Below are 21534 nucleotides of genomic sequence, written 5' to 3'. Positions count from 1 at the left end.
ATAGGAGAAAAGCATTTTGCATCTCCAACTGGAAGGGGAGCTGTTGAATCAAACCTTATTTTTAAAGCACATTTGAGGTACAGAGTCAATGTCGCACTCCTATCACCAAATGCAAATAGAATTATTGGTCCAAGTTCATCAATCTATCTATGATACCAGAAATTTATGAGCTTGCAAGAAGCTAAGGCTGCCAAAAGACTCTTTCCAGTAGACCAGGTATGTAACCAAGAACTAAAGGTGGTGTATATATATTTATATGTGTGTGTGTGTGTGTGTGTGTGTGTGTAGAGAGAGAGAGAGACAGAGAGACAGAGAGACAGAGAGAGCAAAGGACTCAGACCACAGCTGAATTTCTTTCATCTTTGGTTATCTTCCCATCAGATTGTGAAATTAACATTTCTCATTAATGAAGCTAAAACAAAATTACAAAGGTTGATTGCTTTCTCCATGGTGGTCCTTTTATCATAGAAATGGCCACAGAATACCCGACTAAAGACAAAATACCAGAAAAACAGAAAATGAAAACAAAACCAGAATAGTTAAGAGTCCAGGAGGATGCTAATGCATTAAACTAACACATATGATAACTTAGGGAATACTTGTTAGTCTTTCTCTTATTTGATCGGAGCAGGTTAAAGAAGCTGGACACCAAGCTGGTATTCAACTGTGGACCTTTAATGAAGCAAAAACCAGCTGAGGCAAGTGTCACCTTAAATGCTAGAGTACACAACTACAGAACTGCAGAAGCCAAAAGAACACAGCACTGGGATTGAGCCACAGAGACTCCCACCATCTTAATGGACAATAATTTTCATTAGATAATAGTCTACATTTAATGCTACTGTTTAAAAACAAAAACAAAAAACCAAGTAACTAAAATTCAGTAGTCGCTGAATTAACATGTTTTCCCCTTTGTGCTCTGAGAATTAGAAATCCAGGCCATACAGCTGTAGAGAAGAAGAGTGCCATACTTTAGTCAGTGTCATGATCTACCTGGAGGCTGCCAAGCCAGATGGATGTGTATCACAGTCCCTCTTCCACTGGAAGCTGTTTGGGTCTAGGTTTCTCAGCACAGATGAGCTCATAAAACATAAATGGGTAAGCAGGTATAAAAGAACTCCCAAAGTAGATCCTAAGATGAGTAACCAGGATGGTGAGGGATTTTTAGAACCACATCCCGGGGAAGAATCGAAAAAATGGGGATTGTTTAGGCAAATAGAAATAGCACTAAGGACTAGTTCAATGAAAGGGGATAGAAACATCAACTGGACCAACGTCCAGCTTCACAACTCTCTGAAGAGCTTGAAAAAAGCATGAGTTTCCTACCTTGTGCACACATTGTAGCCAAGAGGTGAATACTGGTAACCTGAATACTAAAAATAACACCAAAACTTCCAATTTCACTTTTTTCTTCCTACTTCTGCCCTGACATCTCCATTCTAAAAGAATAAACTCCTAAATTCTACAAACTTCTCTTCTGTTGACTATCCATCTTCAGCCCATGATCAAATGAAGATAGGAATCTAGAATTCTAAAAAGCATTCATTACTCTAGAAAACACTAGAAGATCCGCAATCAACAGAAATTCCAAATGAGAGGAGCTTAACTTGGAATGAGCCATCATGAGTGATGGCAATACGAGTATCCAGACAGCAATATCCATGACCAGCTGCCGACTGGCTCACACATACTTAGATTTTGCAGACTTCCTTTCCAGCAGGAACAGCCAAGATGGCTGAGTGCAGACAAAATACACGATTGTCATTTTTTCAAGACAGTTCTTACACACACATTCTACCATTATTTCAGGACAATGTTCAACTGTTTGATTACATGGGCAAGCTGAATTCTGACTTTAAAATGAAAATAAATAACCTTCCTGATCTGTTCCCAGATGCTTAGAAAAGTTATTCGAAAGCTTTAGATGTCTTGGACACAGACTCTTGGAAATATGAACATACTCCTGTTCAGAGGTCCTTTGGGCTGTCAATTTACAGTGGCACGAAGCAACCTCCTGAAGACACAGCCATGTTAGTCCCTGGATAGCAGGCTTCTCCGGTGTTAATGGTGCCACGATGAACTTTTTAAAAGAATCTGTGGTTCACACAACAAGACTGTCATAGGGCCTTGTGAGAAAATCCTTTAGAAAGTACCCTTACAAATTTTTGATAAGCTCCATATGTAATTGATTTCTATGTTGAACTCAACGATTCTATAAAGGCCAGATTGGTTTTAGTGAAGAGGCCCTTCTATAGGGATTCCTTGTGATATTCATGAACAGAATAATTCAACAACATATCATCTAAGAAACTCTGGAAATTTCTACCTTAAGGAAAACAGTACAGCTAACATGGCAACAGAAGTTAAATATAAATACCAAATAAGCTCACAAGACTGTTTCATATACATAGAAAGTTTATATCTAGGAAGGAAGAAAGAAGGAAGAAAGGAAAGGACTGTCCTAATAAGAAGCATGTCTTCAATCCTAGTAAGTTCACTTGATGTACCAAGTGAAAAACCCTCCCTGATAAACTATCAGCACCTTAGCATGCTTCCTATTGGAGCCCTTTAAGCAGTTTTTGTCTGCAGAGTGAGAATCCTACCCATATCCACACGCCAGGAAGCAGCTTGACATATCAAACTCCAAAGTGATCTGAAATAACCATTTGAAATACAAGGCCTCCAGAATTTCCAAGCAAAGACTATAGTCAATTTCTAACTAAAAATACTTGAGAAGTCATTGACATTACTGGCCACTTATGAGCCAGCTTATTTTGACAAAATTTTTGAGAGGAAAAAAGTTATACAACATAAAAATATACATATCTATATGTAAGGAAACATATAAATATGTAATAGGGTACATATAAAATATCATTTTACACTGTGAGTGGTGTGTGTGTGTGTGTGTGTATGCAAAGATCAGAAGGATTTTAATAATAGTATCGGCCTTCTTTTGAGGCACATAATAATAAGGGTATACCATGCCCTCAACACTAGACCGTGTGATTAGGGAAGCTCAAAATGAACAAATAAACTAATATCATACTGCATAGCTCCCTCTCATATAAATCTTCCTTCTGATAATAACACAGTCATAATACTAGGACTTCAGTATCACAAATGATTCCATTGACACTAATTATTCCTCAGTTGATCTTCTCAAAAACCCAGTGAGATAACGCAGGGTACATACTATTACAGCTACTTTACACAATTACAGCTAAAGGTATAAGCATACAGTGACTCTTCGAGGAAGTGACAGATCTCCAGAACAGGAAGAGCCAAGATTCTCCCGACCTTCTCCTTACTGTTCTTTCAACACCACCATGTTGTCTATTCCCCAAAGTATAACAAAATCCGGGCAACAGAAGGGACAGGGGAAGCCACACTTTCTCAATTTGATGGGCCTTTAGAAACAGAAATTGAACCAAGGGAACCCCCATCATTAAATTCAGCTGTACCCACACCCACATCCTTTGGTCTCTTTTCTCAGTTTCAGCTCAGACGCTCTATCTTTTCTTTCTTTTTTCTAGAGACACATTTGGAGATGAAACCATTCATAACTGCCCATCCACAGACAGTTTGTGGCAGCATAATTGACAATGAGTCTGCTGCAAAAAAATGAAAATGCTGTTTTAATAACCTTGGCCTAAAATACATTCTGTTGTATGCCTCAAAGGGTTTCAATAAAAAGTCAACCTGTAGAGACATATTTTCTTGGCTTAAACAACAATCCAAAGCATATAAATGTAGTCCAACTATAATGACATATTTATAGGCCAATAAAGCTTACACTGCAGCTTTCATACTTCACTTAAAGGAACTCTGTAAGAAGCAGTGTTATATAAAATAATTTGATTTTTTTCAAACTATAGCCCAAGGAATACAAAAATGCAAGTTTCCTATGTTTAACTGATAGTGTTTATATTCCTTCGTTGCTAAAAATTTTGTAAAATGAAATAATTCTTCATTTGACGACGTCCAACTGCCATACCAAATATGGGTATTAAGTCCACTTTATTACAAAAGCTAACTACTGTAATTCTAAAGACAAAAATAAATAACTAGGAGCTTGTGTAGTGAATGATTTAATCAACCCGATTCTTCTGGAAAAACAGGTTCCTGTGTTCATTACGCTTATGAATTATACATTCCTTAACCCTTGTATTTTAACATAGCTCTTTCTCTCTCTTTTTTTCCTTTTCCTATAAACTTCAGTATGAAACTGTCTGTGGAGAAGGTAAAACATCTTACCGAGTAAAGTCACAATTTGAATTGGTTTCATACTGAACTTTCTTTCTTTGAAAAGGACAAAGAGGAGGGAAAGGGACGAAGGCATGCTAACACATCTCAGGAGTGTTTTTGAAGATTATTGGTTTTCCCACTATCTAGATGTGTCATTTTAGTCACCAGTCATTTTGAATCTTAAACGAAAACTGCAGAGATTTGTAAAAAGCAAACATGATATCCACAAATATTGTCCTTGAAGGGGAAGAGAATAAAAAAAAAAAAAAAAAGAGCTGTGCTTCGAATCAGAGCAGTTATTGGAAGCTGCCATTTGGGGCAGAGTTTCTCTTTGCGGAGTATTAATTTGCTGGCAGACACACATTTGTGAGAACATTCTTGTTTTTTTACTCTTCAGAGAGAGACAGGAAGTGACACAAACTGGGATTAAAGGGAACTTATTCTACCTAAACATTGAGCAAGAAGAGTTCTTTAATTAGCTTTTAGATGGTAAAATCCCTTCTCTAAGAGTCAACTTAATTATTTTGTCGCTATTGATGTTTTAACGTGATGAAATCCTTCGGTTAAAAACATAACGTATCGGAGTTTTATTTTAGCCACAAGAAAGGTGAGATCTTTCCATTCTTTGCTTACTTCCACCAGAAAAAAAAAGAGGGGGGTCTTAAATAATCTCAGAGTTCATCTTCTTTCTTTGGTAAGAACAATGAGGAGTTGGAAGTGTTCTACAGAAGGAAAAACCTAATAAGTGTGTGAACTTCCATTAACAATGTGGTATTGGAAGTGGTTTCAGTGTGGCCCAGAGAGAGAGAGATAAGAAAACCACTGTGTAGAAAGAAAAGTGCAGACAACAAATATTTTGATGTTGCAGACAAAAAGGAAGAGGTTGAAGAGAAAGTTGCTAGGACAGGAATGTGTACAGCAAGTGACACCCCCTGTCTCCCCAATATATACATCCTAACAATGTAGGCTTGTGAACCTTAGATCAAGCAGATAATGGAAACTCATTACATTAAGGAAAGTTTTTGTTTCTCTTTCCACATTATTACAACACAGTGTGCATTCCAATTACAAAAGCTATTTGTCTCAAATTCCCCACAGTTCATACCAACTGAGTAGAATTTCAAGGCCCCAAATTCTATCCTTAAAGGGGTATTTTACATTAAAAAAAAAAAGAAGAAGGAAAAAGTAACATGGTGTTTCTTGTTCACCAGAGGAGAGCCTCCCCATCAAATCTCCTGTTGATTATTTTCCCTTTCTCAGCACTAATTGTATTGCTGTTTCCCAAATGAGACTGAAAAAAAAATTCAGAATCACCTAGGAAGTCTTTTTTTCAGGCCACATTCCTTGGCCTTGCCTTAATCCTACTGGATGAACAATCTGGGGAAGCTGGACTTAGCAATCAGTATTATTTTTAAAATTCCCCTAGTGAGTCTACCAAACACTAGGTTTAAAAACCACTAAGTACTTTGAATATTCACTATAAATCAATTTCTTCTGAAATTAATTATTAAAAAGTACATCATGGACTTTTTTTTAGAATTCAGTAAGATCAAACCCTCTAAATCTTTTGCTAGAATTAAGAGATTGAGTTTCTTTTCAGATTCATTAATAAACTATCAATTTTAAACAGAAAACAAGTCTGCTATAAATACTCTTGTTTATATGTGTGACATCAAGCTTAACCATCTACACATCCTTTTGTCCCCCGTGGGTTTCCTGTTTAGTTTTTTATTAGTAACAGTATATTCCATAACTAAAAAAAAAAATCAAACAAACAAAAGAAATGTTTAAATGTTAGGGAGAACATAAGACAATAGCAATACAACTTAGAGCAAACATTAGAAAAGTAATACAACACATGTATTATCCAGCATTATCACACATCAAGAGACTAGTCATTGTGTGTTCATGAAATTGGGGAATATAACAGCATATATAGGAAATTTAGTAAAAAAAAAAAAATTGGGGGCTTTAAAATAAAACACCAGATTAATAATTTTCTTCAAAAGTCAGGCTGCCATGTCCAAAATATTACCGCCTGACATTTACCAAAAGATGACAGGAAACTGTTAGTCGTTGACTCAAATTGCAAGAAAATATTAATATGATTCCCAATGCACAGTACAGCTCATCACAAATCAGAATCACAGGAAAGACAGTTACTGCTGTTATGCAGTCTCTTTATGCCAATTAAGTAAAGAGTCTGGGTTTGTTGTAATAGTTAAATCCTAGGCTAAAGAAAACAGGAAGTTGTCACATTAAGGCATAAAATAGGGCTATGAAAATCAGCATTGTGCTAGAATGAAAGAAAAAGATGCCTTAATATGTTAAAAGTGAAGTTCCTCTTTGCCTAAAGAGGAAATAACTAGTCTAACTCAGAGGTCAACAACTTTGGTGTTAAGCAACGCTAGGAGAGTAAGTCAGTGAGCACCACAGGGAGATACAAATAGACGGGAGAGGATAAAAGAAATGGCCACAGAAAGCCTCTGGAGAAGAACGTGTTAAGAAAAAGCAAAAGAATTCATCAGGAAGCCCCTTGTATACGCCAGTCATCACTGTGGTAAACTAAACCCTTTATATCTTAAATTTCAGTGACGCAGTAAAGTCCCCATCTTTTCCAGATGGGGAAACTGAGACTAGGAGGCGAAACAATTTGACATTGCTCCACACTAAGTAACTCATCTCTCTTCCTCGCTCTGCTTCCCACCCAGCCTTGGTAAACAAACACATGAAATCCTGACATGGTGTTAAGAGATGTCATACTATCTCCTCAGAACAAATATTTAAACTCTTCATTAATTCAATCTCAGGTGCCCTAATTAAGTCTTCTGCCTTGACACCAAATGGGAGCTGCCTAAGGCCATGTGTTGTATCACCTGGTTCCTGGCTCAGGGTCCCACCAGGAGAAGGCCCTGCAATCCGGCAGCCAGCATCCATCCCTTACATACCCCAACAATCCATCCATACATATTCCCAAGACCCTCTGAAGTCAAATAAATTTTATGTCTATATAAAATTATATATATGACAGGGTTTCCAGAAAGGCCTACAACCAGAAAAAAAAAAAAAGTAGGTTACTACTGTCTACACCCACACATGAGATTTGGAAGTACAAATTATATTTACCAAGGTCAGCCTTTTCCTTGAGAACGTCTTTGAAGTTGAGTCCACTGTTGAGTGTTGACTGCCTATACTTCAGCAAAGCTTCCTTCTGTCCATTCCTCCCCAAGGCCGTGGTCTTCACGGCCCCAGCCTGGAGGCCACATCTCCACTTGGAGAAATCAGAGTGTACCCACTTGACCAGGTCTTCAAGCTTCACGATTACCTTTTCAGAAACAGCAATGACTTCATCCTGCAAGAAGTGGTCAGGGAAGAACAAAACATTATTTGTGGTTGTAGGGCAAATGAGAAATGTTCAACAAAGCTCCTCTGAGATACTATTTGAGTGGTTCAACCTTATGCATGAAGACAATGTGCTTTTTGGTGACAAGAGAATCTTCAATAACTCACTTCAGTGGTTTTTCACTGCTAGCTGCCTAGTTGAAAAATAATTTAGAAGATCTACTTGTAATATGATTAGAAAGTGTTCCCCAAATTGGGTAGTGATTCTGATAGCCATTTTTAATGCCAGTTGCCAAAGCCCACTCTGCCTGTCTGACCACTTACTCCGGTGAAAGCTAATTTTTAGGTGCAGTTAATTGCAAAAGTAAAAAGTGAGAACTAGGTGACTAATGGTTAGCCTGTCTCTATATAAATGGTCTAAGTAATCTGGGATTCTTGGAACTCTGACTCACCCCCAAATTCCTATGTTTATGGTACATTTTCCCTTGGCTTATACACAAATATTGAATTTAACTTTTGTCCTAAAAATTAAATAAAACTGTGATGTAATCCCAAAAGAAATACTTCATAAATGTTATGTGCTTCCCACTGAAAGAAACTTACACATTCTCATGTTTCTTAAAAACTTTGTAAGCTGAGAAATGAACTGATTTTTTTCTTTTAATACATATGGGTAAGAGGAGAGAGGGTGAGCAAAGAGAAAGTCTTTGAATCTAAGAAAAGTAGTTGAAACTTAAGTTTCTCGTATGGATCATAAATTTGAATTTTAAGCATCTCTAATTGCTTCCAGGGAACAACCAACTTCTCTGACTCAGAATTAATCCAGCAAGATATTTAATAGATATCCATCCATGGAGTGAAGGAGGGCCTCTCTTACTGAAGATTCTTTGGAAAAGGCTTAAGAAGATCATCTCACTGGGTTTTAAGTTAAATTATTTGAAGCATTTGACATTTCAACTTGAACTGACTTCTTTCATTTCTTTTACTTCACATTTCTGAAGAAAGCTTAGCTGTGAAAACCCCTAAGCTTACAAAATCTTAGAAATATTTTTGACAAACAACAACAGGAAGATGTCTCTAAGCTATTAAACAAAAGGAATTCACAAGTGATTTTGGCTAATTTTGCTGTTAAACATGACTCTTTCCTCCTTCTCCTCCCCCACCTACACACACACACACACACACACACGCACACACGTACTACACATGCAACTCCAAAGCAAACAAAAAAGGGTTTATTAAGATAAGCTTCACACAATAAGAAACCCTGGATTTAGTTTTTAAAAATGTTTTAAGGTAGGATCTAAAATTTCACTTTTCCTCATCCAGTTCCAAGCTGCTTCTGAGAACAAAGTTTGTCAGGCAGCAGCAAAATAAATACTCTATCAAAAATGAAAAGTAAAACTTTCGTAATGGAGTCCTTTCTCTTATCATGATTAAATATGGACTTCCACTGAATGGGACCCAAAGTGGAAACTGTTTTTATCCTCTGCTCAAGAAAAAAAAAAATCAGTACTTTATAAACAATGGAGCACATTACAAAGTACCATTTCAACGGATGATTTCACTCAGATTCACTACACCATCCTCTTGAAATAAAAGATCTGTCGTTGTCACGCATTTTATAGCTATTACATGGTGATTATTAAATGTCAGAATGAAAATTCAGGCTGGGTATGGTTTCAAAGCATATGGGAACAGCTTCTGGACAGGGCACACAAGAAATCAAGTTTAGAATATACTGGAAAATAATTATCATGTATATAAGTCTCAATATTAGCAAAGATGGAATTTGGCAACAATGTTACCAAATATGGTTCCTCAGAAGAGGCCAGTTTGGAGATGAGTGTTATTTTCAAATAGCTCTAACTATGATCAAATGATTATCATTTCAATTACCAGTTGCTTCAGATCTTTTCCAAGAAATGGCATGACTAGCTCTGGCTGGCTTACAGCGCCAGCCAAACAAATAGTTTATTAACCAAGAGAAAATACAATCCTTATGATGTCACTGATGAATAAACCCATCTTTCAAGATTCAGTCTATAGATTTTGTCCTTCCTCCCTTTCTCTTTCTCAGGAACAGACTTCATGAATATACACACATATATAAAAACAAATGCAGGAATTCACATAAACACGCATAAGCCATAAACCCAAGTTTGGATTAATTGTGCAACCACCAGTATGTTTTACTGTGGATTCACAGAGAAACTGGCCCTGCAACATTGTCAAATGCCAGGATTTAGAAGGAAATCTGATAAGCGGAGGAGGGGGAAGCAACAAACCAACCCAAAAAAAACAAAACAGCTAACATATATATAGAAAATGTCTCAGGAAACATTGCTTTGTACACACAATGGCATAAATCACATGTTCGTATTTACTATTCTGGGCAAGCATTGACTAAAGTTCCTAATACTCGCCGTTCTCGGGCAAGCCTCTATGTCTAAGAAAAGAATTTCAATAAGCTCATCTCATGATTACATTAGCTCTCTGCAAACCAAGAATTAGCACTGGATAAATATTGCTGATTTTCTCTAATACAACACAAAAGGAACACAAAGGAATACACTTTGTTATTCTCATAATGTACCTTGGCTTTTCAATTAACCCAGCTCCCAATCAATATTTATGGAGGCTGCGTCGAGACGCTACAGAAGTCCAGATCCCCTGTCGCCATTGTTTGAAGTGGCTTGTTTCTGTCATTTGGATTTTGTGTGTACCACTGTATAAAAACAGCTTATTCCATCATGGAATCCTCTCTGTCAGAGAGGAGAGTATCTAGGCGTGAAGTCACAAATGAGCCTGTTTGTGTATTGTTGGCCTCCCCACGTGTTCAAAAAAGTGGGCAACTTCCCAGTAGGTCTCTGGACTTCCATCTTTCCATAAAATAAAATAAAAACAAAACGGTAAAAAAATAAATAAATAAAATGCAAAAGAGCTGCCAAAACAAAAACAATAAACAGCTGAAAGTGGGTGCTTTCTTTAGAGAAGATGTGAGATCTCTAGTTTACTGGTGACCCCATCACTCTCTACTGTCTTACAGCCAGTCCACTTTTCCCTTACCTGCCTGGCCCCTGGGCAGCCGGCCAGCAGCTAAGCTTGCGCACCCTGACGTAGTCCACCTCTTTCATTTTATTGACAGAGATGGTGAGGTTCAGTGACATAGCCTCCTACCAACTTCCGATAGAACTTGGACAAGACTTCAGGTCCCCTATCTGCCAACATAGCATTCATCCTGGACTCCGGAGTCTCTGCCTGGGTTTGATCCTAGGCCTGCAATTTATTCACTGGGAACACCAGGAAACTTATTTAACCTCCTTGTGCTTCTATGTTGTTGTTGTTGTTGTTTTTTTTTTTTTTTTAATGTACTGAAAAAAAAAAAGGACAATAATACTCTACCTCTTAAGGTAATTGTGAGGATTTAAATGGGCTTACATAAATGCAGTGGGATGTTGGAGTCAGCCACATTTTCATTGTCATAAGTCCTCTGCACTGGTGTTTTCCAAAGTGTGCCATGCAGAGATGAGTTTAGATGGTTCAGGGGTAAACTTTTTTTTTTTTTTTAATAAGTTACTCATTGCTTATTTATTTTTGTGGTTACTTTCCATTTATGGGAAAGTGGTACTGGTTTTCCATTTATAGGAGATTTAGAAAGTTTCCTCTTGAAATAAATGTAAGTTAAAAAAAATAGGTTGATTTCAACAAAACCATTAAGTAAACACAGGACATGTGAGTATGGCAAAAAAATAAAATAAAAGAGAAGATGCTATGAAAATGACTGAAATTTGGGACAGTGTATTATGTCAGTGGTTCTCAAAGCGTAGTCCAGGAACCCTGGGGAATCCCCAAGACTATTTCAGGTGGTCCGTACAAGCAAAACAAAGATCATAATAATACTAAGACATTATTTGCTTCTTTCAGTCTTATTTTCTTTCAAGTGTAGAGTGGGGTTTTCCAGAGACTATATGACATATGGTAAGGCAGGAGAGTAAATGCAGAAGCAGATACGAGAATCCAGCTGCCTCTCTCAAGCTAGACACTAAAGAGTTTATAAAAATGTAAAACAATGCCACTGTTTTTACTAATTCTTTGTTTTTCAAAATATGGTTAATTTTCATAAAAATGTGGCACTTATATAATAGGTTTATATTACTATTTTTATTTTTTAAATTAACTTACAGTAAAATTTCCTGTTTTGATGTACAGCTCTATGAGTTTTAACACATGGCAACCGCTGATCTGTTCTTGCTATTGTGTTCTCTTTTCCAAATGTCATATAAATTGAATCATACCATCTGAAATCTTTTGAGACTGCTTCTTTCACTCAGCATAACGCCTTTGAGATCCATCCATGTTGCAGATGTATCAACAGCCTGATTCCTTTTCACTGCTGAGTAGTATCTCCTGTGACGTGGATGTGTCACAAAATTGTTTATCCATTCACCCACTGAGGGACGCTGGGTTGTTTTCAACTCTGGTGACTACAACTAGAGCTGCTGTAAACATTCACATGAAGGTTTTTTTGTGAACATACATTTTTAATTCACTAGAACAAATCCTCAGGAGAGGGACTGCTGGGTAAGCGTAGATCTAATGTTCTAGTCGGTTTTCCAGAGTGGCTGGACCATTTTGTACTCCTACCAGGAAATAGACGAGCATTCCAGTTGTTTCTCTTCCTTGTCAGTACTCGATACCATCTTTGTTAATTAACTTATTATGGCCTACTCTAAATATGTGTGGAGTGGCTTATCATGTTTTAATTTTCATTTCCCTAATGACTAATGATGTCGAACATCTTTTCAGGTGTTACTTTTTCATCCATATATCCTTTATGGTGAAGCACATGTTGAAGTCTTTGGCTTATTTCTCAAATTGGACTGTTTGTTTTCTTAACATTGCATTTTCTTGTATCTACTGGTCTTTTGTCAGATGTGTGATTTGGAGTATTTTCTTCCGTTCTGTGGCTGTCTTTTCATTCTCTTAACAGTGTCTTCAAAGGTTTTAAATTTTGATCAAGTCCAGTTTGATCAGGTTGTTTCTTCTTTGAATCGTGGCTTTGCTGTTGCACCTATGAGCTCTTTGCCTAATCCCAGGTCACAAAGAGTTTCTCCTATGTTTCCTTCCCAAAGTTGTAGAGTTTTATATTTAGAAATATGATCTATTTTGGCTTAATCTTGTATAATGTTTGAGATTCAGCTTGACATTCATTTTTTCTACATATGGATGTCGTATTATTTTTATTTTTAAATGAATTACCAAGTACTTTAAGTTACTTCTCATTTTTAATTTATTTTTTAAATTTTTAAAAAGATTTTTATTTATTTATTCATGAGAGACACGCAGAGAGAGACAGAGACATAGGTAAAGGGAGAGGCAGGCTCCCTGTGGGGGGCCTGATGCAGGATGAGATCCCAGAACCCTGGGATCACAACCTGAGCCAAAGGCAGATGCTCAACCACTGAGCCACCCAGGTGCCCTTCATTTTTAATTTGTAATGCAGTAAATATCAATAGATATAAGTCTCATAAACTAAAGCTCCTTGGCGTCCTTGATAATTTGGATATAAAGGGTCTTGAGTTCAAAACCTTTGACAATGTTGTATTATATCATGAACCCAAGACCTTTCCTCATTCTTTGTTTCCTTTGATTTCTTAGTGGCATTTGATAAAGAACAACCCTTCCTTCGACAAAACTCTCCCTCTTGTTAAGAACTGTGAAGAGTGTGAGATTTTACTCTACTTTCAAACTTACAAGTTGGCCTGCCACAGTTCTACAGATGCTGGCAGAGGACAGAAGACTCCTGGTCAGAGACAAAGAATGGTTTATTGCTCACAGCAACAGCTGCAGTGAAATACCGTGTTTGTGTTGTTTCTTTAATACCTAATTGTCAAAATGGGATACAAAGAGGGTGAGATGACACGTGAACATGCAGTGGGGTGCATTACAGGATAGGACCCTGAGTGTAGAGAACCCAAATCTTTAATACTGATCAATAATCATGCCTACTCTTTGTTCCATAGAAAGACACTAGCTCTGTCTTCCAAAGCTGTTCACTATATAGGCATCCTTGAAAAGATAGCCCAGAACAGGAAATCAGTGGCTCTGCTCACAAGATGTGCAAAAACTCAATGGATCCATGAAGAACACCCACCCAACACCTACCACCTCTATATTTCTTTGCTTCATTCAATTTCTCTTCTTCGTTATTCCATCTCCCTACTGGGAAAATGTAGGAAACATAGATCCTTAGATATAGTCTGGGTCCAGATCCTCTTTCTCTGAATATTACTCTTTGAGGAAATCATTTTCCATGGGAATTCCAGTATTCACCCTTTAACTACATTCTACAGTTTGGTTCCAAAAATTCATCTAGACTCTAGTCCCATATTGTCAATTTGATGTCTCAGAATCAACTCACACCTAGTGGAACTGCACAGCCCATTTGGCTGATCGTAAGAAAAGATCTTAGACAACACAAGGGAAATTTAAATCCCCCAACTGTGGCTAGCTTTCCCCCAAAATCTATTCTTCCTTTCTTCTTTAGTAATAAACTGCTAATTTGCTGCACACAGAATAAAGACACCATTTCCCCTGCTCCTCTTATAGCTAGTTTCAGTCATGTGACCAAGTTCTTACAAAAAAAAAAAAAAAAGTATGAGTAATAGTGGTGTGTGCAACTTCCAGGTCATGGCCTTAAAGGGAATGGATATGCCTTTGGAACATACACATGAGGACAAATCTCTTAGGAGAAAAAAAACAGAGGAGTTGGCTCTCTAGGCAATCTCATGCAGCAGAACCACCATACCATCCCTGAACCATATACCTGTAGGTGGTGACACAAGTGAGGTTTTGAACTCCCAACTTACTTAAACATTTTAATTCTGGGTCTCTCTTGCACACAGATAAACCTTTATCATGATAAATAGATCATTCCTCAGGAGAGAGAACATGAACACAACCTTCCTTATAACATCATGTGGTAACTAGTAACCAATCATTGCTTAGGATAGCTATATTCAGGGATGCCTACATGGCTCAGTCAGTTAAGCACCCAACCCAGCCTAGGTCATGATCTTAGGGTCAGGGGATCAAGTCCCTCGTTGGGCTCGATGCTCAGCATGGAGTCTACTTGTTCCTCTCCCTCTGCTCCTCCTCTGCTTGCTCTCTTTCCTCCAATAAATAAATAAATAAATAAATAAAATCTTTTAAAAGGATAACTATATTCAGCTATGTTAATGAAGCCCAAAGATTATGAACACATAGATGTAATATCAAAGGGTTTGGCAGGAGGAGGACTGAATGAGAACAGGAAAACACAGCATATTCATCTCAATCTTCCCCAAACATCCTAGATTTTTAAAATATTCTTTGTAGCAACCAAAATGTGATAAATGTTGGAAACACAAACATGACAACAGGTGATATGTTAGCTAAATAAATAGTGAAACCAAAATAATAGTCCAATTGGTTCCACAAGAGTGGGATATTTTCATCTAGATAGAAACTAAAAATGAAAAAAAAAAAAAAAAGAAGCCCAAAACCCTCTATTAAATGCTATCATTTAGAAAGACCAGTGCAAGCACATCAGCTTGTGCACTAACCACCGTGGTAGGCAGATGTGCCCATGGTGTGCAAAGGTAAGACAGTGCCACCAATGGGCCTGGCTGGGTTGGCCACTCGCATGCTTTCAAACCCTGTCCAGATGACTGCTATTCTAGGCACCTTCATTTGGCTGATCACTCTCCCTGTTAGATGTTGGTGTGCTCCACTAACAGGATTCCTACAGAATGAGTATAAAGGTTTCATTACAGGCACATGGTTGCCAGTCAGAGTCCAACAAAGTCAGGGAGGACAGAATGGTGATATGGGTCAACAAGATGAAGTTTTCACTGGCTGGCCATGAAATGAGAAAAATAAAGACAATGCCATGAGCATTTCATGAAGCTCCATTTGCTAGATTTCAGGGATGATCTTTGCACCAGTTAGCATCCCAGCAGGAAACAGATGGAATACTTGTGTAATGAAAATCCAAGGAAGATTTTATAAAGGCTCTAATGATAAAGTTATTGATAGGATGTAAAGGAACCACAAGAGATGGATAGTACACGAACTTGGGCTGAGCGCAGGTTGGTTATCATCACTTCCAGGCCAAAAGGTCAAAGCCAAGGAGCCAGTGGTTACCAGAAGAGAGGAAACCCTTCTATCGGTGGCGGTGACTCTTCCTTAGAGGGACACCAAAGCCCGGAGGAACCTCACAGGAAAGAACAGGGGATAAATACTTGCCTTCACCCTCCTTCCTACCCTCATCTTGCAGGGCACCTCTATGCTATGGCTGAACCCCACTGGAAGCCACAGGGCCAGGAGCTGTGTCGATGGAGCAAACCAGTGAAACAGTCAGAGGGCAGAGAGAAGGGAGCAGCGCTGCTCTAGTGGGGCCCCTGCACACTCTTCCCATTTAAGACTTCATTCTTCCTCCTTTCATCTGGTGTAATAATATCCATTTTTCCTCAGAAATAAGGATGGCAATAGACGATAGTAGTTGTTTTTTAATGTCCTGGGTAGACAAAATAAAATGATATCAACACTAAGTTGGTCCCTGAACTGGGAATTACTGTTCTTATTACATGTGACATAATGGTAAATCTTTATTAGGCACCACTATTTCATGCTGAATTGCATAATTCTGTGTTCAACAGGAAACACCCACACCGCTGAAACTTTTCAGTGGCAGGTACCCTTGCTTAATTTCTACCTCTCCTGGACTTACCAAAGAGCTAAGGACTGTGCTGTGCCTAAAGCACACAAAACTACTTATTTTAACAGTATACCATCTCTGGCTGTTCCATGTTGGGAGAAACTAAGAGACACTCAGAAAGCACTGGCTTCCAAGTCTGCCTAACCCAGATGCAGCTCTACTAGGTTTAATGTCCACATTTATCTTGGGACATGATATCATCTTGCCCAGGTCTCATCTAAAAAATGGGGTGGGGGTGGGGTGCCTGGCTGGCTCAGTCAGTGGATCATGTGACTTTTGATTTCAGTCAGGGTTGTGAGTTCCAGCTCACGACCCTGGACATAGAGATCACTTAAAAAAAATGGGGGGGAAATAAGATTAAAAAAACCCTTGCCTCCTTGGGCAGTCAGGATGTTGAAGCAATCAGAGTACAATGGTCAACACAGAGAAGGCACCCAAGAAACAACGGCTATTACTATTACTACATCACATCATTTTAACTGAAGATGAGGGAGTGAAGGTGACGAGTATCCAGATGCCACCCATGAGTAGCTGTGTGTATTCCTAACGCTTCTTAATTCTTTGTCTGGGAACAATGATACCTATAGTTACTGCTAGGTACCTCCAAGGGGGAAGCTGGGGCAGAAAGCAATCACTAATTGTCTGGGTTCCTAAGTCATTTCCCTCAGTCCTTGAAGAAAGAGCAGTGGAAAACTCTGAGATGTTTTACTTTACCTAGACACTAATCCATGAATTTAACAGATACGCTTTTATCTGATCTCTCCAAGGACCCTCTGAGGTAGGTGCTCTCAGGCCCATTTTAGAGATGAGAAAACTGAGGTGAAACCAGAAGCCAGATTTGGTAACACCCTCATCTCATTGGCAGATTAGTCTCTGTGGTCTTTTCAGTACAACACTCCATGCTACTCCCACCCTAGGATAAGGGAACTCTGCCCTAACAGTGTCTTGGGGGCTGGGGGTGGGTGGGTGGGTGGGTGGGATTTAAGGTCATTCTGCAGCCAAAGGGATTTTAATTTTTGATTTGTATTGTGGTTTTGTCCCCAAAGTAAGATTACAGGAATTGCCGTTCATGTGCTTTTTAAAAATGTGAAGAATTTTCTGTTGTCTGAGTGATGAAGATATCCTCTCAAGTATGCGCTAAGGTTTAATTTGACTCCCTGAACATGATGAAATGGATTTGCCATGGAGCCTCATTAGTGTATTGGGTTCCAATTTCCCAAGCCAGCCCCTTCTCTCTCAACCTCCTCCCTCCCTCCCTGCAGACGTTTGGGTGAAGCTTGTGGCTCAATGAACTTTGGAAATCCATCCTGGAACAATTAGAGGGAGTAAGCAAACAGAAGACTGCTCTGAGGTGTGATTTGTCAGATGTAATGCGACCATCCTTCACGGCATAGCCAAAGGCATTTGCGTATCAAACAAGTAATTCAAAAATCCTAAATATTTTATGGTCCTAAATACATTTTTAATACAGGCTAATCTAAAACCTGTTAGGCTGCTGCCTGCTCCCCTGACCAGAAGCCCATCTCTAAAGAAAGCCCAGAAACATCCTCTCATTAATTCCCTGTTTCATATCTTTCCTTTCAGATTGACCATGGATGAGCCTTTTTTTCCTCCCTGAGATTAAAAACTGTCTACACAGAAAGCAAGATACATCCCAGCGTCCTAGATATTTCCTCCCTAAACAGGCAAGTATTTGATATATACTGAAAGACGCGTTAATGGTGGAGCCCGCCCACCTTCCCTTTGGCCAAATTAATAGGGTCTTAACTCCACAGCCTAGGTTTTTTTTTTAACTACCTACAGGTTGCTATAATAAAAACTAGCTTGGCACCCATATTCTTAGCTGTGGCCATTAAAACATAAGCAAAAGAAGATAAATGAGCCCAATTCGAGTGTTAAAGTTCAGTTGAGAACATTCTATAAAAGCAAAAACAGTAACAATAAAACCCAAACTCAACTTCTACCCAACACGGATGATCTAATACGCTGAACAACTCCAAACCATTCCTTTGACATCTTCTGATCTTTTTTTACCCAGTTTTATAGGCACATTACCTCCTGCCCAGGTACACAGTTCAGCAGAACCTACACACCATAAGGACCCTAAAAGGAAGAAGACTCTTTGCCTCTGTTGGTATATGAAAACCATATTATTCAGGGCTGTCTGAATTATTCAGGGCTATTGGGGATCTGGCACGGAGTCCTAAAATACTGCTGTCATTAATGAGAAGAGCAGTCTTCACAGAACATCACCAAAAGCCTCATGCCTATTTAGAATGCTTTAATGTAGAAACCAAGTAAGTCTTCCTGTTTTGTGTAGCCTCCATTTAAACATAAACATATGATTTAGACATGCTCCCTCTTGTTAAACATTTTTTCTTGTTCTGTTCACTTAGCATAGTTCCCATTATTATCCTTACGTGTACTATGGCGGTGGAATAATTTGAGGCCCACAGCTTTATTTAATAATGTAATTATCCTATATTGGATTACTTAAAGGGGCTTTGTATTTTTAAGTTCTGGTTTTTCCTATACTGGTGATATGCTCTGCCGTGGTAAATGATTCAGGCTTCAATCAAAAGCTCTAAACTCAGTTTGGAAAAATATTGAGTGTTTTTGAATAAGCCAGGATTAATGCAAAAGCCAATTTGCAACCACAGTTGGTGACCTTTCTACTCCTGTTCAAAGACTGTGGTGTGCAGGCTGGCACAGGGGACAGACCCAAGCAACTCCAACAGCCTGATTCCAACTCTTCTGACACCTCAGGGAGGTTGTATAAACCAGAGTACAAAGCCCCAGGTCTCTTCAAGGTAAGCTTTCTGAAAGCAGGGCTGAAACTTGCATGGCCTTCCATGCCTTCCAGTATCTGGTATATTCCCACATGGAGCTTAAAGAATGAGTGAGTGAATGAATGAACAAATGGATGGATGGATAGATGGATGATGGATGGACAAATGAATGAACACATGTCCTTCTGGACATTCTGACAAAACAGGTGCAGGAGGGAATACAGAAGGAACCATCTTTAATGCATTCATGGGAGCATTCACATGCTGAGCGACATCCAGTGTTATTGTCAGGAGCGATTTTTTTCCCTAATTCAACTCAATCTGATCCAGTTGACCTGTATTGACTGTGCTCTGTGCCAAGCACTGGGCTGAGAGATAAGGATGCCTAAGACACTGGTGCTGCCCCTTCAAAAATGCATGGTGCTCGCAGCCTCCTATTCTCAGCTAGGAAATGAAGGCTCCTCTCTTTTTAGTCCTTTGCCAGAGAATCCATTCACTCTTCCCTTCTTGATGTTCTGAGCATCTACTCTAAGCTGTGCTAGGTGCTAGGGTAGCTGGGAGAGAAACCCCTGAATCATGGCTGCCTGTCTGGGGTTGGTGGTCGGGGTGGGGGGAGTTGGGTAGACAATCAACAATAGCCCTCAGCTAAATATGATTTATATAATGAGAAACTGTCATAAGTGATTTCATTCATTCCACAAATATGTAAGGAGCACCAATTATATGTCAGGCATTGGGGTTACAGTCAGAAATAAAACAGACCAAAATCCCTATCTTCTTGGAGCCTACCGTCATTCAGTGCAGTGTGTAGCGTATGTATGGGGTGTGTGCATTAGGGGAGAGTGGGGTGGGGCAGAGAAGCCACGTAATAAACAAAAGCAGAAGGAAAAGAACTAGAAGAGGCAATCATGGAAGACTGGGGTGTTACTGGGGATGAGTTCAAAATCGAGTGGTTGGAGAAGACTCTCTGCTATTACCCTAAGGAACAGAAGGAGCTAGCAAGGTGAGGACAGGAGGGGTGGAGGGGGAAAAAGAATACAGAACACGCATGCAGAGAAAACAGAGGATACACAGGCACAATGTCAAACTCAAGGTTAAACACACACACACACACACACACACGCACGCACACACCATGGTTCATGTCTTATAGCTGATGCATGCTTCTAAATCCGAATCCAGATTCCTTTTCTCTACGTTTCCTGTGGGTTGAACATGGAAGCTACCCTAGAAATCAACTTCCATTGTTAAAAATGGACCAAAATTTGCTCAATGTCATCTTTTCTTCAAACTTTTATGCCTACACATGTATGCTTTGAACAGCTTGTTAAAAACCAGGTTATATCTTCCCAGAAAGAGAAATAGATAAGTTTTCCTGTGAAATAGCTGATTTCCACAGACTTTAAAAGGTAGAAGGCCAGCTGCTCTCTGACATATGCACACGGTTGGTGGGTAGCTAGGACATGCTCATCTCCTGTAGACGCACTCGTCAGAAACACAATCCAGGACAACAGTCCCTTTCATTTGAACGTTTAGGTCTTTACATGGACATATACCAATCTGATTTATTGCCCCTCCTCAACCACTGTGCATGAAACATACTTGTTTTCTTATAGATTAAGGAGCCTGTTTAATTATATCAGGTATAGGGTCCTCCTTCCCCTTCTCTCTGCAGCCTTATACCAGAACCAATGCCCTTTCCAGCAAAACTCTCCAAATTCACTGATCAAGATGTTAGGTTTAAGAAAGACCCAATATGGCTTGTTGACATGCTCTAAGACTATCAAATCTTTAAAAGATTAAAGCAATCTGCTGTCTACCATGTACGTCTCCTATAATTAAACGCCCAGAAGAGCGAAGAGGTATTTGGAAGGAACCACCCAAGGAGAATACGTAACAACAAAAGGAGAGAGAGAGAGAGAGAAAAAAAAAAGGAGCAAAGAGAGGGTAAAAAGAGTATCATTCAACCCTCATCAGACTAGCCTTACACTAAAGTGGCTGGCTCCATTGCTGACTGCTAATATGGCTCCCCTCAATGCCCACCTCCTCATATTAATGCCCTTGGGTAATACTCTCCCCTTGAGTGTGGGTTGCACATCAGCCAACAAACAGAATTAGGCAAATGTATGTCATTTCTGAGATTAGGTTACAAAAGGTCTGTGGCTTCTGTCTCTCTCACACACTGTGAGGGAAGTCAGCCACCACACTGGAAACTGGCCCATGGAGAAACCACAGCGAGGGATTGAGGGAGGCCCCGGCCACTAGCCAGAAGGAAGGAGACCCTCAGTCCAACAGCCCTGGAGGACCTGTGGCCTGCCAACAGGCAAGTGAGTCCACCTAGAAGTAGATTCTACCCAAGTGAACTTTGAAATGACCATAGCTGAGGAGGGCACC

The 21534-nt window shown here is 39.2% G+C and overlaps 1 protein-coding gene across 1 annotated transcript in view; it reads right to left on the bottom strand.

Moving 5' to 3' along the window:
- Positions 1–21534, bottom strand: part of ARID5B (AT-rich interaction domain 5B) — a 178767-nt gene that overhangs the window by 140061 nt on the left and 17172 nt on the right. The window contains exon 3 of the mRNA XM_077894648.1: positions 7375–7600. Coding sequence (XP_077750774.1) covers positions 7375–7600 — 226 coding nt within the window. The remainder of the gene's footprint in view (positions 1–7374; positions 7601–21534) is intronic.

The sequence above is a fragment of the Canis aureus genome, chromosome 4 (genome assembly GCF_053574225.1).
Source record: "Canis aureus isolate CA01 chromosome 4, VMU_Caureus_v.1.0, whole genome shotgun sequence".
NCBI lineage: Eukaryota > Metazoa > Chordata > Mammalia > Carnivora > Canidae > Canis > Canis aureus.
Note: the sequence above shows the minus strand (reverse complement) of the source record. Positions and strands in the feature narration are given on the sequence as shown.